This window comes from Dipteris shenzhenensis, chromosome 33 (assembly GCF_047967505.1).
Source record: "Dipteris shenzhenensis isolate YYH24624 ecotype China chromosome 33, Dip_SZ_1.0, whole genome shotgun sequence".
NCBI classification, from domain to species: Eukaryota; Viridiplantae; Streptophyta; class Polypodiopsida; order Gleicheniales; family Dipteridaceae; genus Dipteris; species Dipteris shenzhenensis.
In genome coordinates, this window is record NC_141628.1 from 25147871 (window position 1) to 25166429 (window position 18559).

Sequence of the window (18559 nt, forward strand, 5' to 3'; positions counted from 1 at the left end):
CAAAAATTAGGCATTTTAAATTTTTTTGGAAATGCATTTATCCTAGTGAGGAAGAGTCGACATATTGTCCAATGGACTGGGACGAAGACCTTAAAGTGGTTGACTCTCTCTCTCTCTCTATATATATCTCTTTCTCTCTCCCCTTCTTTATTTAGTCAAGTCTTCTTACACACGATCTCCACCTTTTCTCCCTCCCTCGCCACAACCCCTCCTCCCCCTCCCTCTCTCCGCTTTATTTCCTTCCTCCACACCATTTCTAGTGGATTTTTTTGTGTTTACTTTTTTCATCTTGAGCACGCCTTATGAATGATTAAATATAGGGCTGCCTAATAAAAAGTGTCAGGAGAGCACTGCAGGCAGTAAAGAGGCACTGTAGCCGCAGCCAAAATCGCAAACACAAAGGGAAGTTGCATTTGTTACAGCCGGTGCTGTGCTTCATGGAAGAGTTGCAGCGCCTCGCTGCCGTGCAATCCACTCTGCTTCTGCTGCACACCCATTCTCTGCGTTCCGAAAATGCTTCAAACGATCATTTTTTAGCTGAATTCCTTATATCCCTTGTATGATTCATAACCACCCCACCCCTTTTGATTAAGCGACAGACACTTGCTAACCCAAGGAAACAATCATTGTATCATAGAGGTTCTGAAGATTCAATCGCATGCTTATCTCGTTGTAGTAGTTCCTTTGGCGGCTGTTTCCCGCCAATTACTATTGTGTTGTACAAAATTTGCTTCTAGGTACGTGCTTGCAAGGATGCAGAAGAGCTAGCTATCAACTGTCGATTCCTCACCGATCGACTGCAACAGGTTGAGACTTCTAACTTCGATAGAATTGGTGTACGGACCTATAGGCCTTTTCCTTTTTTCCTCTCATATGAATCGAGTGAACCTCCTCCCCATACAAGATCAATAATTATATTTTGTTGACACATTTTTTAACGTGTCATTTGCAACTGAGGTGATTTAGTGGTGGGTCGCATAGCCTTGCGTAATTCTAAGCACGGGGAGAAATGCTCAAAAATCTTCCCCCGGTTGTACTATATGAATATTTTAGATTTAAACGTGACACTTTTTCTGCAGATTTCCAGCTCCCCTACTTTTGTACAAGACTTATTTGCAACGAACAAACAAGGTTCGTGCGGCTTGCCCTGACAGGATTTCATTGTACATTGGACACTGCAGGCTAAAAGCACAAGAATGTGCAGCTTGATTGAAGTTTCAATGCTTGATGCCATGACTATCGTTCACGAGTTTGGGTTAACGTTGTAAATTGGACACTGCAGGCGAAAAGCACAAGAATGTGCAGCTTGATTGAAGTTTTAATCCTTGATGCCATGACTATCGTTCACGAGTTTCGGTTAACGTTGTGAAGTACTTGAATTAATGTTTGAACCCATGCATTAACTGTCTGCAGTTCTAGTTGGGTTTTCCTAGTCACAGGAAACCGAAAAGAGGCAGAAGTTGTATGGCAATAAGGTTTGAACAGCTATGACCCTGCAATACCTAATGTCTTGAACTATTTATTCCTTACGAAACTTAAGCTACAAGAGAATCCTGGAAATATACGACCTAATCTAAAGTTTCCTGTCGAGTGCACCGTAAATCACAGGAACTGCATGTGTGCCAAGACGCCAATAAATAACTGTTTCTCAGGGAGTTTGTTCTTCTGAGGTAAATGTACGAAGTTTCGTTCTTTCAAAAGTAGTAGTCATCATGGTTAAAGCTGTATCGCATGCCCAAATTGCGTTACCGTGTTCAATCAAATGGTTCACAACCGTTGGTACAGTGTGCAAAGGAGCAATGACCTCGTCTGAAGCCCAGGGGGGTCTGCATTTGGTGTACAAATGGTGATGCAAAGCCAGTCCTGCCATGCCATTATCTGCTTGAATGATCCCTATACTTCTCATCGCCCGGATACAGTCATGGAGGCTCCCTTGGAAGATGCCACTGTCATGCAAGGGCATGATTATATTATTGTGACAGATGTTACTGCAACTGAGTCAGTTGCTGGGATTGAGGGTGAGTATGTCATTGGATGCTGTTGCCCCACTTCTCATGTTCCTGTGATTGACCCAAAGAATGTTGATGGCGATTGTCTCTCAGTACAAGATGCCACTTTTGATACTTCTTTTGATTTAGAGCTTTCACCCCCTTATGAAGTCGGCATTTGATCTCCTGCTTCAAAAAATTTAGAATACCAGCTATCATTCGCAAGAATCGTAAGGGGAGCAAACGTCTTCATTTTGATACTGGTAAAGTTGTTCCTTTACATACTTTTCTTGTGCCTCGCTCTAGTTCTTGTTGAGATTTTGAGTTTCTTTGGCTCCTTGACTCCTTTGTTAGGAGCTCATATTTGTAATTTTCTATCTAATACTTCATAGGCTTGACTAACAAAAGGAGCACCTCCAGGAAAATCAATGCCATGCAAATGCTGGTGTGAAACCAAATCATCCATATGCATTAAGAGCGGATGCGTGGCAATGGCAAAAAGCAAAGCACTGAGAGGACAGCCGAACAAGCCGAGCATCCTAATGACCATGAAGAAGAGAGAGCATTAGATAAGAGACAAGATGCCGTGCCACCGTCATAAGGCCAGTAAACCACCTTATGCATTTTAAGTCCGAAACCCAACCGTTGCATGACATTTGCAATGAAGTCCCATCTGATTGTATCAAATGCTTTGTCAATATCTATCCGCATGATCAAAACATCCCTATGCATGTATTTGGCATATTCAATACCAACGTAGGCATTTGCAATATTATCCATGATTTGCCTGCAAGGTACAAATCCATAGTACTCAGAGTGCAGGCCTTTATATAAGATCTGTGAAATATGTAAATACCAACATTTTAGAGATGATCTTGTATGGCATCAAGGTGATTGGCCTCCAATCCGACAAATGCTTACATTAAGGCTTCTTGGGAACCAAACGCAGCAAGCCTTTCTTCCAACAAGAGGTCCTCATTGATAATGTACAAAAGAAGGGCTTAGTTGATCCCAGAATTCAGCAAAAAATTTCCACTGAGGCCATCCCAACCTGGGGATTTAGAAGGTACTAATATAGCCAATGCTCCTTTTGACTCTTTATCTGTGAATGGCAACTCTAACGAATCCACCTCCTCGCAAAAGAGAATTAGATGGACATGGCCATGTGGGCACAATACTCGATGCAGAGAATGCATCCTGTGAGAGGTATGCAGGATTTTGAAAGTAGCCTTTGAAGAACAGCCCGTAGCCTGCATGGCTTTTTGGCGAGAGTGAAGCTGCCATTATCAGCTTGCTCATTGGAAGACACTTGATGTTGCTGTGCAACAGCAGTGAAACGCTGAATCTGAACCTTTGCTTCAGCCACTTTTCGGCCGAAATCACTCAGATAGCGTTTGTCATATTCTTTAACCAAAATCTGCATACCTGAAGAAAACCAGTTCCATGCCCAATTCACATTTACCAAGGAATGCAAGGTGAGCTTGGTAATGAGACCCTTAACAATGACTAGAAAGGGGTAGTGCTGCAAAAAGGAATTATTCACCAATAAGAACCTTTTGAAGGGCAATGGCACATCATTCACTGGCAAACCAAAGCACGAGGTCATAAATACTGGAAAGTGAAAAGATCGCAAGTAAAGCCTTGCATGAAGCATATACCACAATCCAAGCAAGCCCAATTCTGGGTGAATGCATTATGATGAAATGTATACCCATCAATATTAGGCATAAGATGTCGCCATAAGTCACAAGCATGCAAAGTATCGGCCATATGGGTCTAGGCATCTTGTCCTCGTTGCAGCATATGAGAGCGATGAGTGGTATTGTCAATAGTGGCAGGGGAATTGTTAAAATCTCCACGGATGAAGGCATTCCCGCACCCGAGATAGTCAGCCAAATGATGTCACATTTTAGTATGAGCAAGAGATATGTGGGAGGCATAGACTGAAGCCAATTGAAAAGTATGTCCATTTATAGTGCATCTGACAATAATGAAATGTCCACGTGGATCATTATATTCTAACTCTAGCTGCAAATCACAATGAATAAGCATGGCAACACTCGGAAAGGAAGAATGTCCAGCATAGAATATATGAAAACCTACAAAAAAACTTTTGTGGCCCGTATAGGAGTACTGGTTGTGTTCTTGCAAACAAACATGTGGCCACACACGCACACGCACACGGTGAAATCTATGTACTCAGTCCCAAAGCATGCTGTCTGAGTGCTTCAGGAAAAAAGATGACCATACTAGCAGCATTAAGCACATCATCCACATATGAAACAAACAAAGTAAGAACGGCGAGGTTCCAGCAAAGGCAAAGCGGGCACGAAGACCTTTGACCGATGAAGGCTCTTAGCTTGCAAGGAGTTTCTTGCAAGAGTATCCTTGCCATTCCATTTAAGGTGGGAAAGTATGTGCTTCCGATTATAAATCAAACACGAGCCAAATGGGTATTCTATTACTTTGCCATCAATATGGCCCAATAGAAAGTCCCATTGTGTAGGGTGCTAGCAGCCAAAAGCAGTGGAAATTCACAGCTGATCACTTTGCATGAATTGTAGCATCATTTTCCCTTTGTGTGCAAGAATATGCTTATGAATATTTAAGATATTCAGTCCCCCATGCATTTCAGGTGAGCAAAGATGATCCATTGAAAGCAGTTTGAGGGCTTTGTGGTGACTGCGGGACTGCTAGAAAATCTCCATGATATTAGATATAAAAGAAGCAATGTCAAAGATCATCAATGGCAAATAGAATTGGATACAAGCAACTAGTATGGATTGAACAATGCAATAATGGACATCGAAAGGCAATGGCAAAGTAGCCAGTTTTCAGTATTCCAGCTTCTTTTTAAGCATCTCAAGGACCCAGTCCATCTGAGGGCGATGAATGACTGTCCATCCCAATGGGGTAGCTAAGGTGGTGTGCAAGTTGTGTGGGTAAAACTATATCCCCTGGCCATAAGATGTGATGCCAGGCTTTCTCATAGAGAGGGAGAAGCTTCGACTTCTAAACATTTACTTGTAAACTGATAGCTAGGCCGTATAAAGATCCAAGGTAGTACCAGATGGCACCACCACCTTGAGTCACATCCCTGGCTTCGAGCTCAAACAATCCAGATGTCATAATCTTCCAGATGTCCTCCTCATAATGAGTGAACAACCTGGAGTCTTCCAAGCACGATGCTCTTAGGGTCTGTTCAACCTGTCCTCCCCCTAACAAGGTCTGTCACAACAGAACTATCTCGAGAATTGAAATCCCAAGAATATATCCATATAACTTGGACCATAAACTCTCACAGAGTTCTTGAGCAAGTAATCTTTTGGCTTCAGTACACTCTGTCCATAATCGCCTTTCAACAGTCTGCTTTTGAGATATGAAGAAGCACCCACACTTCCCCTTCTGTTTTCCAGAAGGCATGTCTTCCAATCTCGCATTTCTGGAGAGACATGAAGTGCAGATTCTCCCCACAAGAAGTTACGAAGGCTCAAATTAATTTGACAAAGTACATACGAGACCGCCGTTTTGCTAGTGTGCTTGCTCTGAAAGCTATGCACCTCATGGAGGCACATACCAATGATGTGTGTAGTCCTCTAATGCCCCCTTTTGAATCACAACATCCATATGAACTTGAAACCCTATTCCATGGAATCCACCCTCATGTTAGTATTGGCTTGAGTCTACCTTCTAACCAACCGATGCTAGTTGATCTCTCACCACCTTGAGTTTCGTCAAGTGGTCATGATCCGAATCTCCCTCATCCATATCTATGTTGTAGAGTTGATGTTGAAGAGTCAAGATCTGGTATGTATTATCTGTCTTGTACAGGTCTTGCAGAATGGCCCACGTCTTTATTGACATGTCGGTCATCTAGATATTAGGAATTACTGAGTCCGCCGTTGTCCCTATGATCAAGGCCAAGGCTTGGGCATCTCTATCCTCCCATGCTTTGAGTTCATCTTCATCTACGGGTGCAAGTATGCTTGCCTTGTTGTCCAACACATCCTCCAGCTTTGCCTCTGTTCCGGTTGTCAGCTTCCACAATTTTTGAGCCACTAATGACTCTGGATCTTCACCTTCTAGATAGGATAATTGGTCCCATTTAGTTTCCCCAACTCGTCAAAGTTAGGGATAGTCAAAGAAGGAACTCGAATGGAGGAGGAAGGAAGTGCAGTGGCTGGAGAGGCTTCTTCTTTTGAAATCGACATCTCTACTACCATACCACACAACAAATCCGACTAACTAACATCATCGTCTGTAGACAAGAACTCTTTACACACCTAACTGAACCTGAGTAGCCCTCCTTCTCGCAAGGGCACAATCCTCTAGTCGAGGAAGTCGATTCTTAGAGCGTTGAATCCAAGTTCGTCCTTGAGCAAGGTCCTTTCCTTAAAGCTCCCACATTTGTGAGGCTCCTACTTAGGCTCTGATACCATGTTACGAATCAATTAAACAGAGTGTATGTAGAGCGGAAGACAAAGAATAGCCGAGGAGCTCACACAGTGGTGGTGTGGGTGGAATCACAATGTGCTTCACATATATGTGCAGATCAGATGCTCAAAAGAGATATAGGGCCAACAAAATATTTTCGTCCAATGGACACAATACAACGAAGGGCCAAAGTCCCACCAAACCGTGGTCCTTTGTCCTCACCAAAATATGCTGTCTTACTACCTCCAAGACACTCCTAGATCCTTGAGTTCGCGTGCTCCTTGATGAGCGTATGTAGTTCTTAGTCTCCGTGATTGATCCCCCGCGTCTTGCTGCCCTAAGTGTCAGCCTAGGTGTGCAGCCCTTCTTCAAGCTTTGTGTGCAGTACACAGTCTCCCTTGGTCTTGCTGGATGTAGGCCCCAAGTCAGGTCCTCCTCTGTTCCAAATCTGCTCCCTGAAGGCTGCCCTGGTGGATACATTATGAGGCCCAAAGGCCTCCCTTTTATAGGGCAAGGGATGCCCCATATGGGCGGACTAGCAGCCCCCTGTTTGGCCAACTTGCAGCCTCAAAAACCGACCCATGAGGGTCCTACTGGCTGACCCACCAGTACTCCCCTCCATGGGCGCTCCATCCCAAGCCCCTTCAATGTGGCCGCCGACCCAATCGCCTCTTTGCAGGCCCATTGCCTGCTCCAATGGGGTACAAGGCAATACCTGCCCCTTTGTTGGCGCCTCCATCCTCTGTTCATTCCGTCACATGCTTGGCCATGTCCAAGCCTTGGATCAGCTCCATCAGCTCCGTACATGCCGCTCCACAGTCCCGTACCATTCCGTACTGGTGACGTGGCTAGCCGTACTGCTGCTGATATCATTTGCTCCTTGCAGATCTGCCCAGACAGCCAAGCATCTCTCCTTGTGTTTGCTGTGAGGTGTTGCCCATGTGGCAGCCCCCTCTCTCTCTTTTCTGTGGGCAGATGCCCAAGTGGCAGGTCTTGCCCTAGGTCTCCCTCCCTCCTCATTTGGGGGCTTATAGATGGGGAGGTGACCTTTCCAAAACCAATATACCAGCAGCTTTGCTGTCTTGATATTGAAACTGGACCAAAAACCCTAAAATGAACTGGTAATCTGTTGGAAAGGTCACCTCCCCATCTGTAAGCCCCCAAATGAGGAGAGGATGGGGGAGGGAGACCTAGGGCGAGGTATGCCCAGAGAGAGAGGGCAATAGATGGCACAACAAAGGCGCCTGCATGGCGGGCCAAGTGGCGAGGGTAGTGGGCAGGGTCATGGCCTGCAAACAGGCCCTGGACATGGCGACGCATGGCGGATGACATCAGCAAGAGTATAGACACTGTACGGATCAGTACGGGCTGCTGCATGGCAGTGTACGGAAGGTGTGCAGAGTGCGCCAGGGTCCGGACAAGGGCTGAGCAGAGGCGGATCAGTAGCAGCATGGAGTCACACTGTTGCAGCAGGTATTGGGCAGGTCTATGGCCTGCAAACAGGGCTGGCAGGTGGCGGGGCAAGCAGTCCAAAGGGGCTGGGCCCTGCATGGAACAAAGGGCCAGCAGAGGGCCCTAAATAGGGCTGGATAGGCAGCCAACCAGCCAACCATTTGGTCGGTTGGTTAGGGCTGCTACAGACCAGCCAGTCGGCCCAATTAGGGCTGGCTGGTTGGTTGGTTCTGGAGGGCCTTATGCCCTATATAAGGAGGGCCTTTGTGCCCTCATATTTCATCTTCTAGAGCAGCACTTCAGGGAGCAGGAAGGAGCAGCAGAGCAGCACCAGTTGGGCCTATGACCAGGAGGTGAACTGGGCTGAGGAGCTGCAGACTTAGCTCACAGAGGGCTGCCTACCTAGGCTGACACTCAAGGCAGTAAGGTTGAGAAGATCATTCTAGACGGAAAGTCTACAGACGCTCGAGGTGGAGCACTCAGGCTCGAGTCTAGAGATAAGTGGCAGATAGGAGAAGGACCTTGTGGTAAGATTAGAGGACCACACCATTGGTGGGACTTTGGATTGATCTCTTTTGTATTGTGTCCATAGCTTTGGACGGAAATATATTATTTTGGGTGACCGGGCACAGCGGCACGTCACAGACTTCTATACATTTGAGTCAGCCCCCGGACATAGTGGAGTGGAGGAAGAGGAGCTAGCCGATATGAAAACAGTCTGGATGAGCAGCCGGCACAGTATCACCGGGAGAGGGGCGCAGAGGTCACATGTGGGACAGAGAGCCCCCAAAGTACACTCTATTGAGGTCCCACCTATCACAGCTTTCCTCAGGGGAGACCGACAGACACGAGGGGTCACTCTAGACATAGTCGAGAGAGTCCAGAGAGCGAGGAGACTGTGTCCCCCACCGCAGCGCGAGACAGGTCGACAGACGCAAATACGAGACATCTTCGCAGCCCACCAGAGAGCCATCACTGTACCAGGCTTCGGTTTCATCCCAACGCGTGGATAGATTGATTGATATGGCCCACTCTACAGCCGTAGTTGACTTTTTTTTGTCTATGATTATGATGATGATTATGATTCTGCTAGCATAGACTAGTACTCAGCAAGGGTCCTAGCGTACCCTTTGCTTCAGCCCACTGAGGCTTGTATCAGTTCGCTTTCCTGTGCACTTTGTCCCATAGGCCCGTGAGGTCTCCCGTGGACGTCAATATATCTTTCCTTCTTTCTTTTCTAGAGTCTGCACATCTATTCTATGCACATAAGTTGAAGAAGTTTGTGATTCCACACCCCACACCACACTGTGTGAGCTCCTGGGTTATTCTATCAGTCTTCCGCTGTGTGTACCCTCTGTTGGTCGATTTCTAACATGGTATCAGGCCCTGTATATGGAGACTTGATAAGATGGCCATCTTTTTGTTGCTGATATCCTTCTCACAAGCATTTGGCACAAGTTCAGTATCAGGTCTCTTCCCCTGAGCAAATAATTTAACTCTCTGATTTTTATCAAATGTAGAGTGATAGGAGTCTTTTAATCTTGTCTTCGAGCTGATAAACAAGCCTGTAGTACAAGGGCCTCACTCTCTACATCTTGCAAAACTTTCCAACTTTCTTGCAAGGTTTTTAGATATGGACTAATATTGTCATGGTGAGTATTGTTAGTGCCTTTGTGCACCTCTTGCACCATTCCTTTGTAGCGTTCTGCGCTTTCTATTGGTAGTTTCTCATCTTTGTCCACTAGATTACTGTGTTATGTATGCTCGTAGCCTTTTTGAAAATAAATACCAAACTGAGTAATTAGAAGTTCCTATCTGCTTAGTTGACTTATGAAGGATACTCATTGTCATTCTAAGGAGCTGCTTTCAATTCTGATCACGATTTATATCACTACAAATGAGACCATTCACTTGGGACTGAAAAGCCTCTACTGGGTTGGTTGAGTAAGGAACGGACTGCCGCTTTCCCTTAGATCTAGACCTAATGGTTTATTTCACCATCCTTGGCCCGATTTGGATCTCATTGCTTAAATTACATCTCACTAACAGTTCCTTGCTCCTTAAATTTAAGCACACACACCATCACAGTGGCAAACAAACAATATTGGAATGCTGGTTTTCCCTTGTGCTGTAAAAATTGAAAGAGATCTTCTCTACAGATCTACACATATGCTGATGATTTTTCACAGCTCCCATCAAGTATTTTTTGATTTATAGTGCATCAGGTATGCCTTTGTCTCTCATGCTAATCGGATTAACCTCAGGCGAGCAGGTTTTTCTATTTTCTTTTTCCATGCATAAATTTATTCTTGTTACAGGTGTATCTGATCAAAACAAGTGGCTCACAGATATCACGGGCATAAAAGAAGATGATATTTGTCATCCAAGTAAGAAACCTAAAATAATAAATGTTGAGATACCATGGATAACATTGAGAGCTATGGAACGAGCAAAATCCACGCTAGAAGATTTTGTAAGTTTACTTTTCATGATGCATGCCTGCATGGTTTGCTGGAAATTATAATCTGGTGTGACACAACTGAGGAACTGTACCACTTCATGTTTGACTTCAATTAATGTAAGAAGAGGAGAGGTGGATATTTTTGGAAACTTATCTCACATCCCAACTCACATTTAAAATGATTGTCATGAACCAGTGCAGATCTTATTTCATGTTTCACAACATGGATGTTCATAGCCCTCGTGATATATTCAAGCACCTTCCACTGCTGGCCTTTGTGGAGAGCTACATTTACCAGGTCAGCAGTTGATAATTTTAAAATTCAGCACTTCATATGAAATTTGGCATCAGTTTTTTCATGAGTGCATTTTTCATAACGGCCTAAAGTATCCCAGAAATAGGTGCCAACAAACCAAGGTGGAGGGCTTAGAACCAATAGATTCCTCGATTCATGAGAATTTACTTAGAGCAAAATTGATCTCATCTTTGTTGACAATGGCACCTTACCCATTCTTGTCTTTGTTTGATGTTAAGTGGTTTGATGTGGGAAAAAGAATTTACAAAGTGCAATAGTTAATATATTCTCCAACAAAAATATTTTCCTAAAAGATGAGTTGTTTGAGAACTATCCTTTGCTCTATTCACGTGCAAGGATGATGGGTAGGACAGATTTTCTTTGACACTGCATGACACTGGTGTGTAAAGAATCTCACTAGGGAAAATACGAAGATGATGCGAGTGTTGAACTTCTTAGTTTCTCTATGAATTGTAAGCTAGATATATAGCATACTCCAAGGATTGTAGGACTAGCCATAGCAGAGCCAAAGTTGGTGCTAAAAGTTAGTGTGAACTTACATTCATTGCTTTATGTAGCAGTAGGGTTAGTGCTATGAAGAATATTTAATCTTGTTATTACATTAAATATTCTTAAGGTTGATCACCCATTGTTGTGGTTTGTATGAGAACGCTTTGACAAATTTATTTTTAAATACCTGCTCCACGGACATTTCGGTAGCCCGAGTAAACTGCTCCTCGGTAATCCTCCCCTCCTCAAAGAGGCACTGCCAAGTCTCTACCCGATTCTGTCGACCACGATACCTACTCTCGGCAGGAGTAGGAGGTCTGCCCATGACTTCAAGCTGCAAGATGACACAATTTGCATGGGGATTAGAACAAAGCAACAACCTACTAATAAATCAAATAAACACAATACACTTTGAGTAGAGTACTTACAAAATCGGCCTCCCATGCATCTCGGCCTCAGATCCGAAATGCGAGGATCCATGTTGCTCCGTTTGGATCCGTCGTGCCTCTCTGTGCTGCTTACTGGACTCCTCTTCTATTGCCTTCAAGGCTTTCTTCCACTCAGGCTTATGAGCAGTGTGTGGCTGACCCCTTGGGGGAAGTCCTTGCTCTCTCCTGGCCTTCTCGGCCTTTGCCTGTCTCCTTAGCAAGGACCTCTTATTGGCAAGGATCAGTGTCATATGTGTCAAAAATGCATCATATACCGTGAAAGGTATTGGGCAAGTGCTCTTACTTCTGTCTTTGGTGGTATTGTCACTCTAGAGCATGTGCTTTATGTTCCAGGCATTCGTAATAACCTCATTTCTATTTCAGGTTCTTTTTGATGGTGTGAGGTGTGCAGTGTATGATGCTACACATGCCTTTACCATGGTTTTGACTGGCACATTGTCTAGAGGTCTTTATAGACTTGATGCTTATGATAGATGTTTGGATGATGATGTTGCACTTGCCGATGCACATGCCTTTGCTACTATTGATTCTACCATGGCAGATACTCATTTGTGGCATGAGAGGTTTGGCCACCTCAATTTTGGAGCCCTGGTGAAGTTATAAAAGGAAGATATGGTTGTGGATCTTCCCAAAATGCATATGCCTATCAAACATGTTTGTGAACCATGCTTGCTTGGTAAGATGCACCTTTCTGTGTTTCCCAAGGATGGGAGAGTTGGTGCTTCATGTAAGCTTTATCTGGTTCATAGTGATGTTTGTGGATCCATGAGGGTTGCAACTCTTGGGGGTTCTACTACTTTGTTACTTTTATTGATGATTTCACCAGGTACACTTGGATTTTCGCATTGAAATCCAAATCTGGAGTTTCTTCATGCTTCAAGCACTTTATTGCTTTGGGTGAGAATGAGAGTGGGCTGCACATTGCTCACCTTAATACAGATAGGGGGGGTGGATACATGTCGAAGGAGTTTGCTGTTTTTTTGGCTTCCCATGGCATCAATCATCGATGCACGGTGCCTTATACTCCTCAACAGAATCCCGTGGCTGAGCGGAAGAATAAATCAGTGATGGAAATGGTCAGATGCATGTTGAAAGGCAAACATTTGCCTAATAAGTTGTGGTTGGATATGGTCATATGTGCAAATTACCTCTTGAATAGATGTCCTACAAAGGCATTGCAGACTATCACATCTTATGAGGCTTGGATGGGTTGTAAGCCTTGCATTTCCCACATGAGGACTTTTGGATGCCTAGCTTATGCTCATGTGCCTTCACAAAAACGCACTAAGTTGGATGATAAAGCTGTCAAGTTCATTTTTCTTGGGTATAGTTCAAAGAGCAGGGGCTATAAGCTATATCAGCCCCGCACAGGCAAGTGTTTTGTCAGTCGGGATGTTATGTTTGATGAATCTTCCACTATGCCTTTGCTGGACTGTCAAAAACAGCCCGTTGTTGATGCCCCATACATATTTGACAGCTTGATGCCTTTGTTTCCATCCGATGCTCAGGATGATGTTCCATCTGAGGTTGTACCTCCTCCATCTGTTGGTCATTTGCAGCCACATGTGCAGCCAGAAATTCAGCCTGATATGCCTATCATTGATCAGGATCATTTGCACACGGCTCTTGACCAGGAAAGAGCAGAAATTCAGGAGCCCAAAAAGGTACCCGTTGGCTCCTTGGCATATTAAAAGACAGCAAACAAGATACTCCTCTGCTAGCTTGTACGAGAGCAGTTGTCCGGAAAGAGCATGCTAGTTTTGTTGCTTATGCTTTGGTTGCTACAGCATGCAATGAAGAGCCCTTATGTCATCAAGATGCCTTTCAGAATGATTATTGGATGAAGGCCATGCAAGCTGAATTGGATTCTATCCATTATAATGACACTTGGGAGTTGGGTGATTTGCCTCATGGCAAGAATGCAATTGGAGCTGAGTGGGTTTACAAATTCAAATGGAAAGCTAATGGTTCAATGGACCGTTACAAAGCCCGTCTTGTTGCTAAGGGCTATGCTCAGAAGCATGGCATTGACTTCGAGGAGACTTTTGCTTACTACTATTTGCATTGTTATTGCCTTTGCTGCCCACTTTCATTGGCATCTAGATACATCAGCTTGATATTAAGACAGCTTTCCTTCATGGGCATTTGCAAGAAGAGGTCCATGTTTCCCAACCTCCTGGCTTTGAGGTTGAAGGTTGTGAAACAAGGTATGCCGCTTGAAGGAGGACCTCTATGGATTGAAGCAGGCACCTCGGTCTTGGTATTCGAGAATTCATTCTCATTTGCTCACACCTGACTTTCAGAATAGCCCTACAGAGGATACCCTTTACATCCGCAAGTGTGGGACAGATTTGCTGATTTTAGTCCTTTATGTGGATGACATGCTTGTGACTGGGACACATGCTCAGCAAATTGCAGATTTTAAAATTGATTTGTAGCAGACATTTGCTATGTCTGATCTTGGTGTTCTGCACTACTATCTGGGCATCCAATGTTCTAGCAGTGAGGGGGGCATTTTGATGTTACAATCCAAGTACATTGGACAGCTTTTGCAGCGTTTTCAGTTTGAGGATTGCAAGCCAGTATCCACACCATTAGAGATTGGTTTTCACTTCTTTTCTGAGGATGGCGGCGGTACATGTGATGCCACTCTCTATCAGCAGGCAGTTGGTTGTTTGATTTACCTATGCCATACGAGACTTGATCTACAGTATGCTGTCTCACAGTTGAGCATATATATGCACAGCTCATCTATGCACCATTGGCATGCCGTGAAGCGTGTTTTCAGATATCTTAAAGGCACTCGGAATTTAGGCCTTCTTTATGGGGCCGATACTTCACTTGTCATGCATGGATTCATCGATAGTGATTGGGCTGGTTATTCTGACACTCGTGTGTCACATAGTGGCAACTATTTTATGCTTGGTACTTCATGTGTTTCTTGGTTCAGCAAGAAGCAGAGTACAGGCGCTACTTCTAGCTGTGAAGCTGAGTACAGAGCAGCTTTTACAGCTACAGTGGAGTGTGTTTGGCTTCGGAAGCTACTTGAAGATCTCAATGTAGTCAAGCTGATGTTTGAAAGATAGAGTGGGCATGTATTGTTTGCTAGAAATGTGTCATTAGCTTAGTTGCAGTTTCTAGGGAAGAAAGGAACTTTGAGTGTGTGTCCATGAGAGGGCCATCAACGATTCCACCAAAAGAACTTGGTTTCCTTGGAGTGTGTTTCCACCAAAGGACCGTCGAAGCTTCAACTAGAGGGCCATGAATGCTTCTGCCACAGGGAATTGGTTTCCTTTGCACTTCACAACTTGGATTTTGGAAAATGTAACTAGATGTTCCCTATCTTCTCTATTCTGCATCATGGGCACTACAACTGTAATAACCAAACATGAATTCGCCAAAGGTTGTGCAGTGGTGAAGAGCATGCAGATATTAGGATACGGAATCCTGGTCGGGGACATCATACAGCATGTCAGCATAGGCCATCTAAAAAAAGAGATCATGGATGGGGCAGGCTGATCTCTTCTCTAGGAATTTCATATAGAGCTACTATAGTGGATGCTCTAGAGTTCCTGCTCATGTCGCACAATAAATGGTTGTTTCTTGTGTCTCACTACGTGTTGATACTCTCTCTCTCTCTCTCACATACACACACACTTTTTTTTTTTTGGTGAAACCAGTGACTATAAAAAAATTAACATAAAATCAATGTACATGACACTAGACTCCAAAAGAGAGCCTAATGGAAGCACTCAAACACAATGAGAAAACACTTCAAGGCTAGTAGCATCCAAATCCCTCACAGCATAATTATCATATAAAGATTGCTTGAGGGACATTCTGAAGAAAGCATATGCCTGAGGGAATTGTTGTCCCATCCTAAAATGCCATCTCTGTGTCCAAATAGTCCATAGTACCCAAAAACGAGTCCAGTGAAAGAAAAGGAGGAATGGAGACATCTGAGATGGGAAGCATCCAAACATCCAGAAGAGTTTTCCGAATCTGTTAGAGGGAAGCCGAAGCCGCAGCAAATGAGAAACATGAGTGATCAATATCCGAGAGTGCGGGCAAGACCATAACAAATGGGGAACTATCTCTCGATGATGAGAGCAACGGGGGCAGGAAGAGGAAGCAATACGACGTGCTTCCAATTTCACCCCAATGGAAAAAGCTCCCACTATACATAAAGCCTCTGTTTCAATGGCAATTTAGCTTTCCAAATTTTCTTGAGTTTTGATTGCCACCAAGATAAAGGCCTATGCAAATTCCAAAGAGTGTTGACATGCTTATCAATCCATGGCGGTGGAAGAAGAAATCTGTAGACCATCGAGGATGTCAAATTATGCATTGAAAGTGAACGGGTAGTAGGAGACAAGGAAGTCAGATTCCAGTCCAATAATCTGTCCTGTACAAACAACGGAGGAACAGGAACAAAAGGCTGCAACATAGATGTAAGTAGCCTCCAAATGGGCCTATGATGCAGACCCAAGGGGAATGTCCTGCAAGCTTGTGGAAATGAGAGCACATAACCATGTTGATCCACCACATCTCCAACAAATCTTATGCCCAATTTCATAAGATTATATGCTTTAATAGGTGCCTGTAAAGCAAGTGGCGAATCAAATACCTTGCTCCAATGGATACTTTCCAAACGAAGAGAATTACCATGATGGGAGGAAGCACCTGACCATTTAGCGTAAGAGAGAATTCTCTTCCAATCATGAATAAAAGCAGTAGAAACAGGACAGCCAGGAATTTTCCCCTGAAATGTAGTCATTACTGCTTCCCAGTGATCTGTAATCCAATGCCCATATGCATGAGACTTCACGTGTCCACACATAGCTGCTAACATAATAGCCCATGGCTGTTTTTGCTGAAAAAAAACAGAAATCATAGTGCTCTTTCTTGCCAACATATGAAACTAAAGATTAAGAATATTGAGTCTCCCATGAGCCTTAGGAGAAACAGACTGCATGGGAAGTAGTCGCAAAGCCTTCTTGTGAGATTTACTTTTCCAAAATATCTCCATAGCCTGGGACATATAGGAAGCCAAATGCTTAAAAGACCAGTGAAGAAAGGCAAATAAAATTGCACATATGCCATAATGATAGACTGCACTATCTAAAGTCGAACATGTAAAGGCCAAGTTGACAAGTGCCAATATTCAGCTTCTTGTTAATCTTTTGAAGCACCCATTTAAGCTGTTGTTGAGGGGTAATATTCCAGCCAATGGGATACCCTAAATGCCTCACAATGGTATGGGAAGAAATAATGTGGCTTGGCCACAGAAGTGCATGCTAATTAGCTTCTTTCAAAGCTAGAAGATTCGATTTCTGAAAGTTGATATGCAGGCCAGCAGCTATGCCAAAATCATCCAAAGTATGCATCAAATGAGAGAGGTCACGTTGAGAATTCCTGGGCATAAAATATGAATCATCAGCATATGCATGTGCGAGAAACGGCTGTGCACCTGGAATTTGCAAGCCATGAAGCTGCCCAGTATCTGCAAGATGGTCCATATGCAACAATAACGGATGAGTAGCAATGGCATACAGTAGCGCACTAAGAGGGCATCCCTGTCTCACTGAGCGGGTCATAGTCCATGTCCTTGACAACCCACTGTCAAGAAGACACTGTGCAGTGGCATGAGAATACAACCAATAAATAACATGAACCAACCGAGGACCAAATCCCAATTTATGCATAGTCTGAGAAATAAAATCCCAATGGACAGTATCAAATGCTTTCGCAATGTCCACTTGCAGAATGAGAACAGCTTGTTTAGAATATTTGGCATACTCAATTGCAAGCAAAACTGTCAAACGTTATCTCCTATCTCCTGTATTTCTCTACTGTTCCTGACTGATGCTGAACCGATGCACTGACTCAACAGACTCACGGGCGATGGCAGTATTACGATCCTCCCAGCCAACTCTCAAGGGCATGATACGTATTCTTTTTTTTTCATAAACATCACTACGTATTTCCTTCATGTTTATCCTTGAGACCCACATCTCCCTAGATAGTTCCTGGCCACATGTCTACATTTTAGGCCCTTACTTAGGATGCATCCTTTTTCACCCCTCTCTTGGAGTTCCTTTAGAACAAATTGCCCCTTGGCAATTCTCACATTTAGATGCACCTAGGCCCAAGCCCTATTAGAACTATCTAGTCAATGCCATTACGCCCTCACCTAGGACCTTGGCAGTTACTTCTCTTGACCATTTAATTACGCACATTAATTATTACAAAAGTTGGTCACCTTAGAGAAAATGCCCACCGATCTATCCGAGGTCATGCTATCTCGGCTAGAGCATAACATTCCTTCCCTCTTCAAGCATCAGCGTCCTCGATGATGAAATCTGGGAATGCTCTCCGCAACTGGTATACGGATTCCCAGGTAGCTTCCGATAGAGGCTGACCATGCCATGCAACCAACACCGTGGGTATCTTCCGATTTCGTATCTGCATTGTTCCTCGGTCCAGGATTCTTGTTGGTTTGCGCCTTGCAATATCCTCTATCTCCTGAAACAAAACCACACCTTCGATTAGTGAGTCACCTGTATGCAAAAATTTCTTTAAGCGCGAAACATGAAAAACCGGGTGCACCTTACACCCCTGTGGCAATTCTAATTTATAGGCTACACTGCCTATTCTCTTTAGAATTAACCACGGCCCACAGTATCGAGGTGATAATTTAGCACACTCTCCTGAAGTCAACGACTTCGAGTGCGAAGGAATTCTGAGAAAAACTTTTTCTCCTTCTTCAAATACTCTTATAGACCGATTTTCATCCGCATACACCTTGGCTCTATCCATAGCCTGGCGGATATTAGCTCTCGCAAGTGCTAGCATCTCCCGCATCTGAACTACAAAGTTCGCGGCACTAGGCACTTTCTGAGGTACTCCAACTATAGTTGGATTAGCTGGTCTATAACCATAGTTCAGTTCAAACGGACTGAACCCAGTA

The 18559-nt window shown here is 44.0% G+C and overlaps 1 protein-coding gene across 3 annotated transcripts in view; it reads left to right on the plus strand.

The window, feature by feature from the left end:
* Positions 1-244: 244 nt before the first annotated feature.
* The window catches only part of LOC147879875 (ATP synthase subunit B), a 28376-nt gene continuing 10061 nt past the window's right edge, over positions 245-18559 (plus strand). Inside the window, exons 1-5 of one of the 3 annotated variants that reach the window (XM_087371954.1) lie at positions 245-557; positions 738-806; positions 1080-1131; positions 10193-10347; positions 10532-10633. In XM_087371954.1, the coding sequence (XP_087228080.1) occupies positions 438-557; positions 738-806; positions 1080-1131; positions 10193-10347; positions 10532-10633 (498 nt within the window). In that variant the 5' untranslated portion in view covers positions 245-437. The remainder of the gene's footprint in view (positions 558-737; positions 807-1079; positions 1132-10192; positions 10348-10531; positions 10634-18559) is intronic. The other 2 variants (XM_087371955.1, XM_087371956.1) reach the window with 2 other exon arrangements.